The 15,261-nt window shown below is 38.7% G+C and overlaps 2 protein-coding genes across 12 annotated transcripts in view; one reads left to right on the forward strand and one right to left on the reverse strand.

Moving 5' to 3' along the window:
* Positions 1-1,768: 1,768 nt before the first annotated feature.
* Positions 1,769-10,266, reverse strand: trafd1 (TRAF-type zinc finger domain containing 1). 8 transcript variants are annotated; one of them, XM_047818836.1, is made up of 13 exons: positions 10,162-10,182; positions 9,400-9,479; positions 8,888-8,929; positions 8,327-8,372; positions 8,084-8,219; positions 7,460-7,513; positions 6,850-7,267; positions 5,718-6,055; positions 4,149-4,391; positions 3,867-4,002; positions 3,211-3,445; positions 2,695-2,755; positions 1,769-2,371 (listed from the first exon to the last, which is right to left on the reverse strand). In XM_047818836.1, exons 4-13 carry the CDS (start codon positions 8,359-8,361, stop codon positions 2,327-2,329), a joined length of 1,701 nt encoding a protein of 566 aa, XP_047674792.1. In that variant the 5' UTR covers positions 8,362-8,372; positions 8,888-8,929; positions 9,400-9,479; positions 10,162-10,182; the 3' UTR covers positions 1,769-2,326. The 8 variants fall into 8 exon arrangements, with proteins under 8 accessions (XP_047674792.1, XP_047674795.1, XP_047674794.1 ...); XM_047818839.1 differs by lacking the exon at positions 9,400-9,479 and having other exon boundaries at positions 10,162-10,266; XM_047818838.1 differs by lacking the exon at positions 10,162-10,182 and having other exon boundaries at positions 9,411-9,820.
* A 389-nt stretch (positions 10,267-10,655) lies between these two features.
* Positions 10,656-15,261, forward strand: part of traf2a (Tnf receptor-associated factor 2a) — a 44,319-nt gene continuing 39,713 nt past the window's right edge. For 2 of the 4 annotated variants that reach the window (XR_007143950.1, XM_047818832.1), the window contains exons 1-3: positions 10,658-11,033; positions 11,431-11,509; positions 13,445-13,543. Coding sequence is in view for 3 of the 4 variants with exons in the window: in XM_047818832.1 (XP_047674788.1) it covers positions 10,753-11,033; positions 11,431-11,509; positions 13,445-13,543 (459 nt within the window). In the remaining variant the exon portion in view is untranslated. Of the gene's footprint in view, positions 11,034-11,430; positions 11,510-13,444; positions 13,544-15,261 lie in introns of all 4 variants that reach the window. The other 2 variants (XM_047818831.1, XM_027162719.2) reach the window with 2 other exon arrangements.

The raw sequence follows: 15,261 nt of genomic DNA on the forward strand, positions 1-15,261 counted from the left end.
TATACTATATAGTTAAATGTACACACTACAGATAAACACGCCAAGACAGTAGATATCCTAGATTAGCATGCTAACTAAAGGAATTAAAGCGTATGATGTACAATCAATGCAAACTGATCAAATGTGTTTTTTTATATACATAGAATACACGAAACCGACCGAAACCAACGCCACGAATTAAGAGTTTTAACAGCATGAAGTACAGCTGTTAGCCCACCTATATTAGCATGCAAGCAAAAATGATTCAGATAATATGCACGTTGTACAGAGATGGCAATATTACACCTACAGAACGCAAACAGAAAACTTACCTACCAGGAAACTTACTCTTGTCTGAAGAAATGAAGAAATGTTTCTCTACTTTTTTTGGTTGTTGTCTTTTTTTTTTTTTTTTTATCTCAATTTACACAATATCGCACAACTGGGACTTTAGTTTCTATTAACCACATGTTAATATGTCACAATTACCACTTCTAATTATTCAATTACTGAATACAGTGTCTATGCGCAACACTTTTAATATCAATACATACACATGCATCCGTGTCTAAACAGGGACTATAAACAACCTGAAGTATACGTTATAAACTCTGCTCAATAGTTTCTCACATGAAGAGAAAACCAGCTTGCATGTCAACCTTAACAACAAAGTAATCAGAAAGACAAAAACTCATCCCACACACAATGTTCATATGCTGCCACGAGCGAAAACAATGCAAATTATTTCAAATTATCCAAAACAGTCCTGAATACCTCATTCTCCATAGTCTTGTTTGGCTGCAGCTCCTGCCTGGGCAGGATTAGGTGTAAATTTGACCCACATTAGGGGCCCATTTCAGGCAACTTATGGGCTCATTTCGGGCATATTAGGGACACATATTAGGGGGGAAGTCGTGGCCTAATGGTTAGAGAGTTTGACTCTTAAGTCTAAGGTTGTGGGTTCGAGTCTTGGGCCGGCCACGACTGAGGTGCAACTGCTCCCTGGGCGCCGCAGCATAAATGGCTGCCCACTGCTCCGGGTGTGTGTTCACGATGTGTGTGTGTGTGTGTGTGCACTTTGGATGGGTTAAATGCAGAGAACGAATTCTGAGTATGGGCCACCATACATAGCTGTATGTCACGTCACTTCACTTCACATTAAGGGCATATTAGGGGCCCATTTGCAGCAAATTATGGGGCATATTAGGAGCACATTAAGGGCAGTATTGGCTTAAGCAGTTAATGCTCTGGGTTGTTGATCAGTGTTCAAACCCCAGCACTGCCAAGCTGCCACTAACTCTTAACCCTCACAGCTCCAGGGTCGCTGTATCATAACTGACCCTGCGCTATGACCACAACCTCCAAAGCTGGGATATGTAAAGAAATAATTTCACTGTGCTGTAATGTAACAAAGTCTTCTTTCTATTCTGCTTTATCTGATCTTGTTTTAGGTGGATTGTGACACTGTTGGATTAAACCGGGTTTAATTTCTAGACAAATCTGACCACATTTCTTTGAGACTAGACTAAGAATGATTGTTACAGGTTTTGTAGTTCAGATCACCTCAAGAAAATGAATTGCCAATTCTTAACTCTTACACGGTCACTGTACTGGACAGTAACGTGCAACGCCGAACTAATAGCATAGACGGTGCATATATCACACAGCTTGTAACCTTCTGCATCACTTGGAAACAACAACAACAAAAAAGTATCAGTGTCAGTGAATAAAAAAAAAAGAAAGGCTCGGTCTATTCAAACTCGTACAGTTACACAAGAACATGACAAACTAAGATGGAGGCTTTTTTTTATTATATGTCTATACAGCATTTTTCAAAAGAATATGAAAACTTTACATAAGTCGATTGCCTCAGCTTGGATTGATCCTGGACGTTATGTATAATGGAACGTATTGTTATACATAAAATGCAAAATAAGGAACAGAATATAGCATAATGTGAATGTATTGTCACACATATTTTAAGAAAATATAAAAAGCTATAACCTCCTTCAAGTCCTGATGGACTTTAAAATATTAAAGGAGCTAAAAGATATAGAAAAATACTGAAAGAACATACATACAGGGACACGGAAGAGAAAAACAAATCCCAAAGGACACTTTAAATGTAGTGCAACAAAAGCAAGTTGTTTAGAAGAAGATACTAGAAAACATTTTTGGACACAGACGACAAAAAAAATACAGTACACACACACACACACACACACACACACACACACATACACACATAGGTATACACACACACACACACACACACACGTATACACACACACACACACACGTACACAGCATCTCAACAAAATTTAATCGAAGCCATCTCTCTCTCCTTTTACTCTTCCTCCTTTTCTTTTTCTGTGTTCTGCTTCTTAGACACCTGGATGTGGAATCAGGCATTTTATTCATTATAGAGTATCAACAATATGGAGTAAAAGATCAAATAATTCATTTTTAAAGGTAAAAGCCACCTTGAATTAACTTGTGCATTGGCACTTAAAATCAATACACAACAATTTACAGGAATTTTTATATAAAGGAATTTTCTAATCAAAAAAAATCTTCATTTCTCTAAAAAGGTTTCTTTAAAAAAAATTGCACATTTTCTCCCCAAACAATAATGATTTAAAACGAGCACATGACAAATTACTATAAACATTTCTGTTAATAATTTCTTTATTCTGGCTTAGTTTAAAACAGTACCTTTGACATCGCTGTGTTCTTCTGGCAGCGGCGACCCTCTGCTCGGTCTCGGGATTGAGTCCTGTCAAGGGAAAATATTGGTAAATATTTTGATAGAAGCAATCATTGGAAAAATGTGAAGACTTTAAATATGTAGAGGTGTTTTTGTACATCTGGGCTGTTCCCATTGAACTAGACCAATTAAAACAGATGCCCCAATAAACACTAGCAATAAACAAACTGCTTTAAAAGACCACAGACTGTTTTAGATGGAACAGATTGTTTAGGTTTTGTTTCTACACCTTTCTAATTCTACAAGACATCAATCCTGCCTCATGGCCTTCATTTGCATAAAGTAACTGCTCCAGGATTTATGATGCAATAAGACTTGTGATTTGAACAAAATGTGTCAATACAGCTGCTGTGACATTTTTCCTGCTTTCCCCACTCTGTAGTTTTCCTCTGAAATGACTAAACATAAAAACAATGAAAATCTAAAACCCAACATTTGTCCTCATCTCGATTATGTGTACTTACCCAGAAGACCCTGCAATGCTGGAACTGTAGCTTCTGCTGAAAGGGTCTAAGTGAGACGAGTGGGTCTCTGTGTCTTTTCCGCTCGGACCCCTGCTCTTTCCTTGCAGCTCTGCATTGGTGTTCTTGCCGGAGTTGGAAAGACTTCTGAAGGCGGACGGCTTCCGTGAGTCTGTAGGAAACTTGCAGCTCTGCCAGCTATGAAGATCTGGCATGACGAAGTCGGCGACAGGATCTGCTGCATGGAACAAAACAAATAGATAAAATAGGTACAAACTAGTCAGCCTGTGTCTGTGATAGCTTTCCCAATAGACCATGTGTTTCCATACAGGAGCATTAGATTAATTATACGATTCTATACACAACTTCTCCAATGTATACGGTTTTTCTATTACAGTTGATTGAAGTTGAAGCACTTTTAGTTAAAGCGATTTCGAGCTTGTAAAATGGATTCCTTTTATGTCTCGAAGGAGTCACAAAAGATAAACAAAGATAAACACAACAAGGCATGTAAGGTGACGGGAACGTTTAAACAAACACATCGGTTAAAGCTTATATCATGTGTACTGTAAACGCGAGTCATGGCTGTTCTGTAAACGTGACTAAACATGCTGAACACACTGAGCAAATGTCCTCAGGGGCAAAAAGTAGTGCCTCACCCTGGTGTTTCACTCTCCTGTGTCTCTCCAGAGAACTCCTCTCACACCTCTCATTGGTTGATTGGATGGGTTTCCAAGGAGATGGCGACGCTCCGTCAGGTTGATAAGCCGTGGCAGGACGAAGGTCACACTTATCCTAAACGTCGTTATACACACATCATGAACACAGAATGACACTGAAAAGCCATCCAGCGATCTGTACATGCTTGTTATAGTGACAAATATAGTTATATACAAAATAAACATGATCTAGATTATGCACAAGGAACACTATTTAAATACCTGGTGGTGAAATACGACATTTTCCTCCAGAGTAACTCCACAGAACTCACAGGGAATGAGCACATCACCAGCTATTGGGCTTGACGGAGGGCTGTAGGAAAGAGGGGAGACTGAATGGGGGAGGTTGGGTGGACTCGGGGTGCGAGGAGGGATGATGTCGTTGTCAGGAAAAGGCTCTTCGGGGTACAGAGACGAAGGCTGCTTGCTAAACGAGGCGATGGCAGAGGCAGGGCTGCAACCGGTCTAGTGAACAATAACGAACAAGAAACTGAAAGTCACTGAATGGGTTTTAGAAAATGTACCACAAACACATACTGGATTATTTACCAAGCTGAACAACTCCAAATGCTGTATTATTGTCAGACTAACAATAATAGTTTAATAACAGAGTGAGTGAGAAACATGAAGAAAATGTGCGTGATAGTATTTTTTTTACCGCTAATATTTAATATTTTACTTTATATTTATAAACCAGGGCAACAACAGAGTTCCCAGAATCTGATGGCAAAAAATCTAGAAAATCTAAATATTTCTAAGCAGTGTCAATAATTCTGGCATATCTGGAATATCATTTTAAAATGTAGCTCATGAGAATGATTTTTATTAGAATGACGATAAACAGCTTCTGTTGCTTGTGCTGATTATTTGAGCTATTGTGTGTTTATATAAATAAGTGGGTTTTTTTTTTTAAAAAAAAAGAACAGATACGCTGACTTTGGTTTATATTTATCATACGGACTGAAAATTAAAAGAAACAACTCCTGCCCACTCCTGCAGATTTTTTCTTGAGAGCTTGTGAAAATTGATTGTATACAAATGATCAGACTAATTATTAGTTCAGGCTAATGTCCAGAGTAACAGAATTAAACATGATTGCATTTAAATCAGATAAATTAATACTAAACCAAAGCAACACACCTGACAAAAACATTTGTTTTTTATGTCCGTTGTAAATTAACACTTTTGCAGATTTATTGCAACTTAGCTTATTGCAACGAAGTTTAACTCTTTCCCATTTTTTTCAGTGACAATTGAGAATTGTGTCCAGATGTCTGACTCGCCTTGCTTTGCTTTTGTCAAGTAAACAGCCGCTTTAATCTTCTTCTCAACGCCATGCGAAGAAGAACACGCCAAATCCCACTGGGTCCCGCAGATCTCCCGCTAAATTTTCTGACCGCCCACTCCCGCCCGGGGCAAAGGTGAAACCGCCCACTCCCGCCCGGGGCAAAGGTGAAACCGCCCACTCCCGCCCGGGGCAAAGGTGAAACCGCCCGCTCCCGCCCGGGGCAAAGGTGAAACCGCCCGCTCCCGCGAGATTTGCGTTGGGTCCCGCGGGAGCCCAATCCCAATGCAGCCCTCTACTCTAACGTCTTAAGGCATGATTCGATAAAATAAACAAATTCTTTGCAAAACATTCGAGAACCTTGTTTATGTCTTGTATCTGCTGTTTAAGACCACAGATGGAAATGTGTCCTTTTTTTTTTTTTTTTTTTACTAATTTCCCCTGTGGATTAATCCTGCAGCTATCTGCCACAGCGTATCGTTAAAGGTTAAAGGCTCGAATCTGACCTGGTGTAAAATGAGGTCTTCTTCTGGAAAGAGTTCTTCGCAGAACTCACAAGGGAGCATGATCTCAGAGGACGTGTTAGTGCTAGCTGGAGTGTTGTTGTTATTGCCAGAAGAGATCTGGGAGCTGAAGGTGCCTGGAGCAGGCGCTCTGCCATAACGTCGATCCCAGACGTCGGTCCACAAACCCTGCTGAACGTCAGGCTCCTCTGTATCTCCGTCGCTCTGCAGACTCAGGGCGAGCAGGTAGTCCAGGCCGGAGGAGTCCGAATCTGGCAGCTGGTTCAGAGGCCACAGCAGGCTGTTGTTGTTGTTCTCCAGTTCTGTGTCCTGATCTAACACTAAGGAAACAATCACATTTAAAAAAAAATATTAGAACAGAATACATGAAGACATTTCTGTGATACACGGTACAGAGGGTCTTAAAAAAAATTAGCTAACCCTTAAAATAAATAAATAAATAAATAAAACTAAGTCTGAATAATGGTGATAAAAACAAATTCTCTGAACTTTTTGTGACCAGGTCTCTATTGAATTTATCTGATTATAAAAAAAAAATATATATATATATATAGAAGTTCGGCTTGTAACATAAAGATTAGGTTAACATTAATGCTCTCGTTCCAATACATGATCATCTCTGTCTCTATAGTAACGGCTCATACTCAAGGGCTTAAAGAGCAAATACTCCACATACTCTAGGGCTTATATTGACAAGCAAACAATGTGTTACTTAACAAAAACTCAATGAAAGGTAACGATTTCCATAAAGCACGTATTTATTTAACATTTATGAAAGGTGTCTCCAGTACCAGTTTCATATTTCTCTCTGAGTCTGTTGATAGAATGTTTTTAACTTGTTCCCTAGATGTTGCATGACATTAAATTTAATGGCACATGAAAATGTATGAAGCTGAAAAGTGTGACATGCTGATTAATAGATTCTGAGATAGAAACACTTCATTATTGGAGAGTAACTGACATCAGGCAACATCTGTTGAGAGGAAATTCAGGGCTATCCAAACAGATCCAAGGCTACAGTACATAGAAAATTAGAAAACTTTGAATATCTTCGCTGTATTTGAACAATTTTGTGTGCTTTAAATGAACACAATCTAACTTTTCTTGTGCTTACAGTGAGAAAAGTCGTTGTTTCTCTGTGCCACGTTCCTTCCTGCCCCACTTCCAACTGCTCCTCTGGTGCTGTTGTGCAGCCTGCTCTCTAGTGGCCGTGGCAGGCCTCTGCGCTCTGTTAACCCGGCACTGCTGTTATAATTGTTGCTCCTTTCTTGTCCTCTCAACAGGTTGTGGATGGACTGTGTCTCGAACCATGCTCCAGGAGACTGGGAGGTCATCCTCCTGTCCTGGGGCGGTGTGAGGCTCCCACACAGGGCCGGATGGATGGCTTTCTCCCTCAGCATGATGTTGCACTTGCACACGGGGCAGGGCTCGGTGCGCGTCCCGCAGTACTCCTCATGCTCTACGGCTTGGCTAAAGACCAGCTCCAGCTCACAGTACTGACAAGGGACCAGACGCTGACTGCACTCCAAACTCTGCAAACACAACACTATGTGAACGTCAACGCCAACGACACGAGTGACAACGCAGTCAACGGGAAGCCAGTCTACATGAGACTGTAGACGTCACTGTCTAAATTTGGGAATTTCAAGATACTACTACTACTACTGGAGATTCCAAGATGACTAGTATAATCTCTATGCACAGATGAGTCAGTAGTGCAATACCTGATGAGTCTCCAAAAGCCTCTTTTCAATCTTCAGGCCACATTTGCAAAGTTCCTAAAAGAAAAGAAAATAATAATAAAAAAACTAATTACCACATTCTTTTATAAATGAGCTTGTTGTAATGTTTAGCTCTGCCAGTACAAAATCGGCACCACAACAAAAACAATGTGCCTCAAAAATTTGGGTATAGCAAATTTCTGAGCTGGAAAAATTTCTGAACCTAACCAGATCCAGTACATTGCCAAATTGTGAGACTTCATAGGGTTAAAAAAAAATGAAAAAATGATTATTCCAGGTGTAGATATAGGTTTAAACATGAATAAATACGCCTTTATAACCTTCTTTGCAGCCTTATTTGTGAGGATTGTGGAATATTGTGACAACATATGAAGCCATACTACGTTAACCTATTAACTGTTTTTATAAACTTTCTGGTGCTTTAACTTCCCCTACCCAAAGCATGCTTTGAAACCTATATTAAATTGCATAAAAAAGGACAAACCTTACAGTCCTGTTTTGTAATTTCTATAGCAGATGTGATATGTTACGCTTATGCTGACATCACGCATATAATATGATTCTAAATCTCCTGCTTTCACGGCCACAGTGGTGTATTAATCATACCTGCGAATGCTCCTGCTCTTTATGTTGCAGCAGCTGAGCTCGGGGAACGGGCTCCTGGCACACGTCACATAGGGCGATATTACGGCGACAGTGGATCTCGTGTGTGGTGAAGTTGGCTTCAGGAATGTCATGTTTGCTGCAAAGGAAAACAGAAGAAAACCATAAACCAAGGACGAGAGAACTTTAGAGAACGTACAGTACACAGGACTGTACGGGAAGAACAGGGATACGGAAAATCTATACCAGTTAGAGCAAAGGTGAGTGTTTTCATCAGCCATAACCGTCTTCCCTAATGAAAAAAGAGACAAGATAAGCTGTTAGTAAGCACAGTCGAAACCATGACAACACAATTTTATACATGTGCTTAGCCTTATAATTGGGAAACCCCATGAAAATAAAATATAAAACCCACACACCAAGTAACAAGCTTAAGCATATGTGCAACAAGATTTTGTTTTCCACCCAAAAACACCGGTTTCAAAAGTAATGGCACCCCGTTCTCAGACTGCTTGATGGGACTCCTATATATAAAGGTTTGTTAAAGAGAAAATGCAACAATCTGAAAGGAAAGAAAAGTTTTTGTTTGTTTGTGTGTAGGTAGGAGTAGGGGGGGCTTTATTTGTTGGGGGGTGATTTTGTCCAAGGAAACGAAAGTAGTTTGCAGTTTGGACATTTTAAAAGTATATTTCATTCCTGTGGCCCGTTCTTTTAAGGGCTGCCATAATCAGATCCTACACAATGTCTACTGTTCTGAGAAAGGATCAGATACGACTTGTAGCCCATTTCCACTCATAATAAACTCACCTTGTTTTTATAGCAGCTCACTGGAGAAACTGTTTCCTTAACCTTTCCGAAGAAACGAAACAAACACGATTAATAGCTTTCACACAATCCGTCGTTTCCCGTGAAGTGGCTAGCTCGCTAATCAGACTCGGCTGACATCGGCCGCGTCCCAAATGGCTGCTCAAGGGACAACGAGTGCACTAGATAGTGTGTACAATCCACTATTAAATTATACCACATGAAGTGCGCTGTTAAAGTGAGTGAGACGCTACATAGAATAAGGCCTTAGGTAACTAGCTAAGATACACAAATACCGATTCAGATGTCAAGTCTTTGTTTAATTAAATGTTGTACTGTGCGAGTGGAATATCGATAAAGATAAATACGTAAACAAAATAATATTTAATAAAATAAATAATAAAATAAAATTTAAACAGGTGTCAGATTGACCAAAAATAATATAAGCAATACTACTACTACTACTACTACTGATAATTATAATAATAATTATAATAAAATACAAAATATACAACCTTTTACATACGAGTTGTGGTTGTTTTCCTCTCGGAAAAGGAACCATTCATAGCTGGGTCCAGAAAAACGGCTAATTTGGCTAAGAAACATTCATTAACAAGCTACTTTATTAGTCTGTATGTTTGCGTCAGTGCAAAAATAAATGAATTTATAAAAATGTTTGGTTATCTTTTAGTTTTATTCGCAGATCTGAACAACTAAGTGAACGCATTAAGTTTTTGGAACGGCGATAGAATTATTAGCCCGAATGCAGTATCGACTTCCGGTCTGATGGGACTATATTACAAAATAAAAGAAAAGAAGATACGACGAGGATGAAATGATTTAGAAGTATGATATACGACATATGGAAAATTGTATTTAATAATTTAGTAAATATACTCGTAAAAAGTATTCAACAACATAAAGGATCAATATTATTTATAAATATGTACTCATTCATAGGCTTTTATATTATTAATAAGTTAAACAGTTAAACAACTCCGAGCGCTCGTGTTCTGTAATTCCAGGTATTGGGAATCGATATGAATGAAGAGTCGATTATAAAACTAAACGCACAAAAAAAACAAACAAAAGAAAGCAATATTAATTAAGTAAATTATACCCTTTTGTGAGTTAATGATGATGATAAGGGTTTTTTAAACATGTATTAACGACTATGGTACCATATGAATAATTTTTATGCTCTAATTCACTCTTTTAGGCATTTTTTTTGCCATATTCTAGTCAATCCTAGAATAAAATGTCTCCGTTATCAATACCCTGTATCTCCGTGATGTCTCCGTTATCAATACCCTGTGTCTCGAAAGATTCACATTGCACTCGATTCCTGTAGCTTTGCGTTCGACTCTGAATTCTTAATTCTTTGGAATAGGAGAACCGATTCTTTTTTTTCGGAACCGACTCCTAGCTCAAGCGACAGCACAACGCGTACTTTTTATTTACGAAGCTGCCCGTTGCCGTTAAAAATAAATAAATAATTAATACTAATAATAATAATAATAAAAAAACAAAAAAAAAACCATCACTTTGAGAAAAAGTGATGTAGCGATGGTGGTTTTGGGATGCTCAGGCTTAATCGATAAATTATCCGAACGTATTATGGTAGGTTTTTGTTTTTCCTTCAAAACGTTTCTAAAATGACAACATGATCAGGAATACAAAATCTTAGCGAGAATATCTATGTAAAATAATGCTTGGGTTTGTATTTTGCACATTCGGCAATCTGGGAATGGAATGATCTGTAAGTAACCTTGGTAACAAAAAAGCCAAGCACGTGAGCAGGATGCAATGCGATCCGTAATAGGTTATAATGCAATAATGACTAAGCATTAGGGCTGTTTAAATAACGGATGTTTCATTATAGCTCATGCTTTCTTTCATCCCAATGCACTGAGCTCGGTTTCATTTCCCGGCTCAGGTCACATGCTCGCTCGGGAATAATAATGGCTGCACAGGAACCGTCCCCTCCGTCTTCACTGGAAGGCAACAAGCCGGGCTTCCCGAGGAAAATCCTTGCCAACAAGCTGGAAGAAAAGCATCTGTGTAACATCTGTCAGAAAATCCTACGGAGGCCTTTTCAGGCGCAGTGCGGACACCGATTCTGTTCCTACTGCTTTAACAAAACAGTGAGGTAAGCGCTCAGTGCCATGGAGCAACATGCTAATGCTAATGCTAAGCTACAATAAGCTCACACCTACCAAAAGTCTGCTAATATCTCACTATTATCACATGACACGCCTAATAAAACATTCATGGTCACTGCTGGGACGTTTAGCTCACGGTTTTTCTTCATGACGATGTGAGTAAAAGGTGAGTTTTTGAGGCAAACCGAACAAAAGAAAGGGCTTGAGGTTAGTTAGTTAGCTCCTGTTCCGTTACATTCATTGTGTCCTGTTGTTGCCAGGCACATTATGACTCGATGGTTTATTCTGGCAGAAATGTGAAATAACACCACATTGTACGACATTTTTTTCCTCTCCAACACGTTTCTCTCTCTCTTTCTCTCTCTCTTTTTTTTTTGTTTTCAGTTCTGGTCCCCAAAAATGCAGTGCTTGTATAAAAGAAGATATATTTGAGGAGCCAACATCGATTCTGAAACAGGGCTGTGTAAGTGAAGCCTTACACACACACACACACACACACACACACACACACACACACACACACACACACACACACACACACACACACACAGGGAAAGATTTATAATATTTGGCATTTTTTATATTGATGATGATACGCACTTACAGTCAATGTCTGATATGCTGAAATATAGTTTTTAAGAGAAAATAGGGTTGCTGGATGTGAATGGATTTATCCCCCAAATTAAATAAATAAATGAGTAAATAAATAAATACCTGACTATCAGACGATGGAGGTAGTTAAAAGAAATGCATGCTTGTTTACTTTTTACTTGTTTATTATTATTATTATTATTATTATTATTAGTAGTAGTAGTAGTAGTACAATAATAATAATAATAATAATTACAAATAGTTATAAATAAAATTACAAATTAGTAATAAAAATTACATTATTATAAATTAAAAAGGTACATTGGCATCCCAAGAAAAAAATGTCTTTAAGCTTAAATGTATGTTGAATGTCAGAAATAAGCGCTTTAGAAAGTGAAACTATTTACAAAACAAAACAAAAATATAAAAGAAAAAAAGAAAAGGAAAAAACGAAACTGAAAGTTTTCTTCAAAATCAAGTCATCATTTTATATTGTTTGTAGCTATTCACATAATAGATCTCTTTCTTCTTTTTCTTCTTTCGAACAAGAAGAAGAACAATAATAACATTCTTCATAATTTACAACCTATTAAAAAAGATCTTTTTTAACAGTTAGTTCCTATTTTTTTGTTTTTAAGTAATTAATAGTGAATTTTATGTTTTAATGACTTCATTTAGGTTTAGTTTTATTTACAAAACAAAAAAAAAATAAATATTTAAGATAAATGATTGCATATGTAATATTTTTTGCTTTTTAAGTAATTCTTAAAATATTATTGTTGGTGTTGTAATATTCAGAAATCAGGAACATCGTCCAACGAATTCTCAGCATGTGGGGGAAGAGCATCTTGAAAAATCCTTGCAGGCAGCTCCCTCATCATGCTGCTCGATATAATGCCAAGACTGAAAAACACGACTTCTTTCAAGAGTCGAAACTATGAGAGTATTGGATTGATTAAAAGGAGTGCTCTCGTTTCTTCTTCTTCTTCTTCTTCTTCTTCTTCTTCTTCTTCTTCTTCTTCTTCTTCAAAACCCCTTCTCTCTTATCTGCCATGTTAGTAGTATATGTGTGATTAGCACACACAGGAAATCTGATACTTGTTAGTGTACTGAGGAGAGAGCAGAAAATCCTGTTAACCCCACACTCATTTCTGTGGAAGTCTAACAGCTGCTGGTGAGGCAGTTAATACAAGTTTTTCCAGTAAAGAGAAAGAAACCCACACACACACACATATGCAGATATTCAAGAGATCCTGGATTGGACCTATAAAAGATATCCATTTAAAAATATCGTCATAGAACAAACAGAGCAAACCTTTGAATTTTCCGTCATGAAATATCACCGATACACCGGTTTAAGATCGTTTATATCCGGTGTTTGTGTCAGAACAATGGTTTGGAGGTCCAGTCTGCTCCTGATGCAGAAATTCAGACAGGGTTGATCACACATACCAATATCTCAGTGACTCAATATCAGCTTGGTCCATCTGTAATTTGTAGAACACATTAATGAATTAATCACTCACCGCTTATTGGAAATGAAAGTCTTAATCTGTATAATTAATTCCTATTCAGACTGAGAAAGTAAAAGCAATGCGTATGAAAGTTGAATAAAACACAACTTTAGAGTTTTGGGAAGATTTTCTCTTATCTCTCTGATCCTAAGAGTGTTTTTTTTTCTTTTCTTTTCGGGGTGTAGTTTATTAATTCATTTGAACACTTGTATTTAAATAGTTAACGTGTTCCTCCACTAAGCTTGGACCTTGTTAGATGTTTCAATGACACGTCGTCTGTAAACTTCCCACAGGCTTTTCCTGACAACGCTGCTAAGAGAGAAGTCGAAGCCCTCGAAGCAGTTTGTATCAACGAAGGCTGCAGCTGGACAGGAACCATCAAGGAATATGAGGTGCGGTGGTGAGATTTTCATGCATCTCTTACACAAATTTGAACCAGACAAATTGGAAGTATTATATATTTGAAAACAGCAAAAGATTATTTGCGATCATCACAAACAAGCAGTGACGGCTGAGTCACTATTGGTCTCCTTTTGTCCCATTCGCCAGAGTCAACACTTGTCTCACAAGTGAAAGTGAAAGTGATGTGACATACAGCTAAGTACGGTGACCCATACTCAGAATTTGTTCTCTGCGTTTAACCCATCCAAAGTGCACACACACAGCAGTGAACACACACACAGAGCAGTGGGCAGCCATTTATGCTGCAGTGCCCGGGGAGCAGTTGGGGGGTTCGGTGCCTTGCTCAAGGGCACCTAAGTCGTGGCCGGCCCGAGACTCGAACCCACAACCTTAGGGTTAGTTGTCAGACTCTCTAACCATTAGGTCACGACTTCCCCGTAGTCAACTATGTTTAAACCCCGTAGGTTTTACCACGGTGTTTGTTAAATCTGCACCAAAAAAAATCCTGTTTTGTTTGTTTCATGTCTCACCCCAGTGGTGGTGATCATGAAGCTCATATTAAAGTAGACCCTCAGAGCTTTAAGATTTTGTAGCTTTTCATACATAAATGATGACATCAGACTGATTTATTTTTTCCTCTCTCTCAGATGCCTCAAGCGCTTGTTCATAAATACCTGAGATTTTTGACGGTGTTATCTTCAACCTGTAATATTCTGTGTAAAACATCTCACACCGAAATCCCACAATTCAGTTTTCAAGTCAGTTTATTTCTATAGCGTTTTTTTTTTTTTTTTACAAGTGACTTTGTCTCAAAGCAGCTTTACAGAAGCTTAGAAGCATAATAATTACAGAAAATTGTCAAATTTAAAATTAATTTACTCTTTATCTCAAACGTCTCTCTCCAATGAACAAGTTTGAGGCGACGGTGGCAAGGAAAGTCGATAGGGGTGATAAAGGTGATATGAGGAAGAAACCTTAAGAGGAACCAAACTCAGAAGAGAACCTCATAATCATGTCCTTTCTACAACTGTTTATAGTCAAGTGGAACTGTGGAACCGAGAGCTCCTGAAGTCACCAGGTGTAAAAAGCCCCTAACACTTAACACTAATTTATTCCTGCGTAAGTCTTCAAATGTTCACTGAGAGAATCCTGATTCGTTTACCTTTATGGCATTTGGCAGATGCCCTTATTCAGAGACTCATTTTGTACAACTGAGCAATTGAGGGTTAAGGGCCTTGCTCAAGGGCCCAGCAGTGGCAGCTCGGTGGACCTGGGATTCAAAATAATGAGTGTCCAATCAGTAGTCCAACGCCTTAGGGTGCTTTCACACCTGCCTTGTTTAGTTCGGTTGAATCGTACCAGAGTTCGATTGCTCATTTGGTGCGGTTCGTTTGGGCAGGTGAGAACACAGCAATCTAACTCTGGTGCGCACCAAAAGCGGACCAAACGAGCGTACCGAGACGTCCTTGGTCCGAGGTGGTCTCGTTACGCTTTCAACCGAACTCTGGTACGGTTTGTTTGTGGTGAGAACACGGTCCGAGATCGAACAGACCTAACTGCAAAAAGTATTGCGCATTTTGGACTAAACCAGCTGCCATAGTGGGTCGTTGGCAATATTTTCGGAAGATGAGCATGTCACAGTTTCGCAAAAGTAATGCTCACCGCCTCCTGAAGTGTCTTGCGATGCATCTTCGCCGTTTGCAGTGCA

This window comes from Tachysurus fulvidraco, chromosome 9 (assembly GCF_022655615.1).
Source record: "Tachysurus fulvidraco isolate hzauxx_2018 chromosome 9, HZAU_PFXX_2.0, whole genome shotgun sequence".
NCBI classification, from domain to species: domain Eukaryota; kingdom Metazoa; phylum Chordata; class Actinopteri; order Siluriformes; family Bagridae; genus Tachysurus; species Tachysurus fulvidraco.